The following is a 5,921-nucleotide window of genomic DNA, read 5'->3' as shown; positions in this document are numbered from 1 at the left end:
TGTAATACTGTTCAGATGGGTGATTTTCAAAATGGTCCAGCTATACCAGGGGTAGGCAATCTTTTTGAGCCGGGGGCCGGGTTGCTGTCCCTCAGACAACTGGGGGGGCCGAAGCCAATAAATAAATAAATAAATAAATAAATAAATAATTCATAAAAAATTTAAATAAATAAATAAACCGGGACAAATGTAGGACAACATTTTCAAATGGTGGATACTTTTTTTTAAAAAAAGTGGAGGACATTCAAAAAAATTTGCTGATTTTTTAAAAAAATGTTAATATAATTGCATGTTTCTGAGGCGTCTATAGACAATTGCCCCCCTTGCCCCTGTGCGCGAGAGGCCAAAGGCTCCAGCAGCAATCGGCGGCAGGACTGGGCTGGGGCCGGTCCCAAAGCCTCGCCGGGCCGCATCCGGCCCGCGGGCCGCAGGTCGCCTACCCCTGAGCTATACCTTCTCAGTTTTGTATATTTGCCTAGAGCAGTGGCTGTCTGCATTTGATTCTCCACATGCTTTGGACTTTGACTCCCAGAAGTCCCCTTCAGCATGAACTGTGGCCAGGGATTCTGAGAGGTGAAATCCAAGACTCATGGAGGAGCAAAGCTTAAGGACTACTGACCCTGGAGCACTAGAAGTCTCTTAAAATGTTTCCTGCTCTGTAGGTCCTGAAAGATCACGGACAAGATTTTCTGGTTGGAAATCAGCTCAGCAAAGCAGATGTCCAGTTGCTTGAAGCCATTTTAACAACAGAAGAGCTAAAGGCTGATGTTCTCTCCAAATTCCCTCTTTTAAAGGTAAGCAAATAGTTTTGTCAAGACATGCAATGTAATAAGGCAGCCCAGTGATGATCCTGCAGGTTCTTAGATGCTGGTCACGTACTTCAGATCATGTGGGAATGAATTCACAAAGCAGTTGGATGGCTTGATGTGTTCTAGAGGAGGGCTAGGAGAAATGGGCCTCCAGATTTGAGTTCCTGTAATCTTTTATTTGTGTTGAACAGGGCTTATGGGGCCTGAAGCCTAAAACTAACTAACTAAATAAAAATAATCAAATGGAACAAAGAATAAATGTCATTACATAACCATGAAAGTTAAATAGCAATATAATTAATCTCAGCCTGACTTTCCCTCATGCCAGTCCTCACTTACCAATCAGCAGCCACTGCAATTGATGTGGGTCTGTTCCCCTGTCATTTGGGAAATGCAAGTGATTTCTGTTGCAGCAGGCAGAAACAGAGTCACTTTTGCCATCTCCCATCGCAGTGGAGATTGCTTGCATGGGAACAAGGATTATCAGGGAGCTGCTTCCCAATCGACAGGGGAACAGATGTTTAGATTGCAGTGGCTACTGACCATTAAGTGGGGATTGGGAGACCATTAATTTGGGATTCAGAGACTAATCAAGGGGACACATGGGGATCATGAACACAAAGCAGTCATGAGTGGCTCTGTCAGAATTGTGATATTTTTAAAAATAATTATTATTTAACATGAATTTTAGAGGAGAAACTTTCTTGTTCTAATAAATGAGATTGGATTATTTAAATTCAAATAAGGATTAAATTTAAATAAGGATTTTCTGAAATACATTTCATTTATGTATCTACTTTTGTCAAGGATTGTACCTCATTTCATTTTTTTTATTAAAAACTTGTAATGTTCAATTGACAGATGAGTATTCAAGGATGGCCTCTTACTTTGGTATAAAATTGCTGTGTTCTGAACCCTTTCCCTCTTTTATCCTTTTTTTAGGCTTATAAAACACGAATAAGCAACATCCCTACCATTAAGAAATTTCTGCAGCCTGGTAGTCCAAGAAAACCACCCCCTGATGAAAAAACAGCTGCGGATGCCTTGAAAGTTTTCCACTGAAGATGGTGGATGGTTCATTATTTTAGCTACAAGGAAAATGCAAAAATTGGGATTAGACAGTTATTTTTAATACAATTCCAAGGTCTACCTACAATCATATATGGGCACAAGGCCTGAATAAATCCACATAACTGCATTATGAAGCTTAATTAATAAGAGAATGTCAAGATTGACTGAGGAGAAACTGACAATACAGTGACAATAATGTGTACCATTAGACTAGCATGAAATAAAATACTCTACATCATTTGTATTTTAGTTTAGCATTTATTTGTCTGATATGTAGCACGATGCACCACAACCACACTGACACACTGGATATTCTGATGAGAAGTTATGTTAATGTGACTGAAAAAGCAGAGTGGTTCCCCACTGCCTGGGTTAGAGGCAAGGAAAACCATGTCTAGGACCTTTTCATAAAATACAGCTATAGTGCTGTGATTCCACTTTTAGCTGTCATGGCAACACCCCACAATTTGTAGTTGAGATGTTGGGGTCATATTGCCCGCCCTGCCCCCGAAATTGAAGGCTTCTTTCTCCTGGGCCTAAAATTCCCAAACTGTCCCCTTTAAGAGATTTTGGAATTTAGCTCCCAGAAGCCTCAGCCACGTTGGCCAATAGCCTGGGATTCTGGGAACTGAAGTCCAAAATCCCTTAAAGAAGACAGTTTGGGAATCAGTTTGGTTGAAGCAGGAAACAGAGAGAGAGAGAGGAGCGTGTTGAGATTCAGACAATCATTATTTTGCTTATTCTGTGGCATGGGAAGTAAACACCCCCCAAAGAACCATGAGAAATCAGGCAACATACAAAAAAAAACAGGGAGGAGCTCACGAATAAACCACAAGTAGCTTTAACACGACAACAATTCTGAAAAAAAAGTGAATTCGTGAATTAAATGGAAATGAATTTCCGATATTTTCAAAAAAAAAATGCTTACTTCCTGGGTCATGTCACTTTCTTGTTGGATTCTAAGTGGTTTGTGTGCAACGTTGTGTGAAAACCATTTGTGCAATTGTGCCTCATACGCTGGATAACTGTGGGTTCTGACCCTTTTAAACTTCCAGTTTTCCCAGTCTTCCTAATCCTGCTGCAATACTTGGTGCACAAAGTCAAGATATTATATTTCATAGGCTATTGTTGGCACACAGAATGACATGGGAGGTGGGATGGGGCAGGCTTCCAGATTGTGCTAAAGAAACATGAGTTGTCCTGATGTAGTTCTTTGGATTTTGCTGGTTGTTATTGCCTCTGGATATACTCATCCCATTCTTTTGCAAGGTTTCCTGGGGTGGTGTGTTGGTAGATACACTGGCACTTGGGAGCAAAAATACTCTAAATTCCTCAGTAAAGTACAATGATCAGGATTCCTTAGGATGGAATCATGACATATCAAACTGCCATGACTAGGCAGCATAGATACAACTCTGCTTAAAATTATTTCTAGATGTGCAAGATCTAAAGGAAACAAATGTAAACTGTTAGATTTTACAAACAGAAACAGGCAGGGGGTTGTACATGCTTGAGGAGATATGTGCTCTGTGGGGCACTCTCAGGTTAAATGCACCATAGGATTTCTTGCTGTGTTTGATGCAACAATAACATGGATACTTCTGTGGAAATTGTGATGGAACTTAGAGCCTTTCCAGCAGTGTTGCCAACAAGCCTCGAAGATATTTCCCAGCAGGTTTTACCAAAACCCACGGATTCCCCCCATATTACACAGAATATTAAGTCAAAAGCCCCAGAACGTTCCTCTAATGTTAATATGGCGGATCTTTTGCAAATAAACGTAACCCCAATTGAATAAAAAATAATTCTAACTTTTTTCAACTCTCAAAATTACCATTGAACCAAACAAAGAATCTTTCAGTCCTTCTAATACTTTTAAGATATTTATTTTGACATAAAGGGGTGTTGCAAAGTTTGGTTTTAATAAAATTTTGGGTACATGCGGTCTGTGCTATGACCCCTGACTGACCTCAGAAAGGACCTGCCATTAACCCAAAAGTGAGGAGACCACGTAGGCAACTCACCTTGCAAAGGCAGAGTCCCTAGAAAAAGATGGAATCGGAAATTTTCCATAGGAAGTTTGGGAGTCGCCAAACCAGAATCGCCACTGCTTACCCAAGAAAGACAATAGACTTGGCCTCACACCTGATGAGCCTGTGATCAGCTTAACAACTCAGTAATCAAGTCAGATGCCCCTCTGAATTGTGTCCAGACCTAAATGCATTGTGCAACACATTACTTGCTCTTGGCTTAACAAAGTCCAAGCAATCAACACCTTGTCTAGCAAGTATTCCTAGCCTCCAGATATGTTTCGCCCTATAAGAACTCTGGGTTTTTGGACCCTCCTTGTGCTATTTCCTGGGTGCAAACTGGTCCATGCCAGTTTGAACTCTACTCTTAGCTCCCGCAGCCCTCTTCCCCCACGCTCCGCGGCCGTGACTCACTATCCATCCAAGCTTCATCAGACTTCCTGGAGAAGACTTCTAAGGTAGTATTCCCTCGTGGTGCCTCTCTTTCTCAAACCTATCTCCTGAACTCACCCATCCCCTGCTGTAGCATGGAGTGTGTGTGTGTGTATGCTCTCCTTTTTGCTGTGTGGTTGTCCTGTGCTTTAATAAATGTTACCCTTTTATTGGACCTAATTGGCATTAGCGTCTCTTTCTCTTGGGGCTTGCTGGCGACCTCTGGTATACACTGTTGGGACCCAATTCTGGCACATGGTGTTGTTAGGGCCACCTCTCAGCTATATTTGAGCTAATTAAATCCCCCTAATTAGATTCTTCCTAACAGGGGGTCCAGGAAGCTTTGTGCCAAATAGAAATGTGTTAGGCTGCAACCACACTGCAGAAATAATCCAGTTTGAGACCCTTTTAACTGCCGTGAGAAAGAGCTCTGGTGCCACAATAAACTACAATTCCCATGCATCTGAGGAAGTACGCTTAAGTCTAGGAAAGCTCATGCTGCCAACTTTTCTTTCAGTGAGTCTCAAAGGTGCTACAAGATCTATCTCTCTGTCATCATCACCATTATTATTTTCATTATTAAATCCAAATGCAGCAGAAGTGGACTTAAATTGGCAACACTGATTCCGGGCTCAATACAAAGTGTTGGTCATCACCTATAAAGCCCTATATGGCTTGGGCCTGAGTTACTTGAGGGAACACCTCTCCTTACATAATCTGCCCCGCACTCTCAGAACAACAGGCAAGTACTTACTTGAGAACTCCAGGGTGAGATTGTCTGTAACTCACCAATGAGCATTTACAGCTACAGCTCCTGTGTACTGGAATAAACTCCTTGAAGAGATTTGACTCAGTTCTTCTCTGTATGCTTTCAAGAAGGCGTTGAAAACCTATCTTCTGCCTAGCATACCCTCCTGACTCTTTATAGAGAAAGTTATCCCCTAATTGAAGTGCACCTCAAGATGTTTAACCTGCGATTGTGAGATTTTAAACTGTTTTTATATGATGTTTTATGAAAGTCAATTTGTGATTGTAATTTGTATTGTAATTTGTATTGTAATATGATGAAATGTATACATTTTCCCCCAATTTGTAAACCGCTTTGATCTCTTTGGAAAAGCGGTATAGAAATAAAGATTTTATTATTATTATTATTATTATTATTATTACTGATATACTGTAGACTCTTTCTCTGGGGCTGTGATCTGGAAGCATGGAGGCAATTCCCTTGTCAAACCAGGGAATCCTGGGAATTGTAGTGTGTGTGTGTGTGTGTATTATGTGTGTGTATATATGTGTCTGTGTCAGAGTGTGTGTGTGTGTGCATTATGTGTGTGTATATGTGTCTGTGTCAGAGTGTGTGTGTCTGTGTGTGTGTGTATACCAGTCTGAAGAATAGCCAAGACAATCTGACAAGAAAGAGGGCAAGGCAGGCAGGCAGGCAATTGGGAAGCCAGCCACAGGCCCAGCAAGCCAAGCCAAGCCTCCCTCACTCCTCCTCGCAGCAACAGGCTGCAACCCAGAGCCAGGCAGCAGCAGCAGCAGCAGCAGCAGCAGAAGCACGTGCCTCCCTCGCCTC

The 5,921-nt window shown here is 41.7% G+C and overlaps 1 protein-coding gene across 3 annotated transcripts in view; it reads left to right on the top strand.

The window, feature by feature from the left end:
* The window catches only part of LOC121919898 (glutathione S-transferase A3-like), an 88,485-nt gene that overhangs the window by 32,623 nt on the left and 49,941 nt on the right, over positions 1-5,921 (top strand). For 2 of the 3 annotated variants that reach the window (XM_042446896.1, XM_042446894.1), the window contains exons 5-6: positions 663-794; positions 1,752-1,886. In XM_042446896.1, coding sequence (XP_042302830.1) covers positions 663-794; positions 1,752-1,871 — 252 coding nt within the window. In that variant the 3' untranslated portion in view covers positions 1,872-1,886. Of the gene's footprint in view, positions 1-662; positions 795-1,751; positions 1,887-5,921 lie in introns of those variants that run through there. The other variant, XM_042446897.1, reaches the window with a different exon arrangement.

The sequence above is a fragment of the Sceloporus undulatus genome, chromosome 1 (assembly GCF_019175285.1).
Source record: "Sceloporus undulatus isolate JIND9_A2432 ecotype Alabama chromosome 1, SceUnd_v1.1, whole genome shotgun sequence".
NCBI classification, from domain to species: Eukaryota; Metazoa; Chordata; class Lepidosauria; order Squamata; family Phrynosomatidae; genus Sceloporus; species Sceloporus undulatus.
The sequence above is the reverse complement of the archived record's forward strand: the minus strand, read 5'-3'. Positions and strand labels throughout refer to the sequence as shown.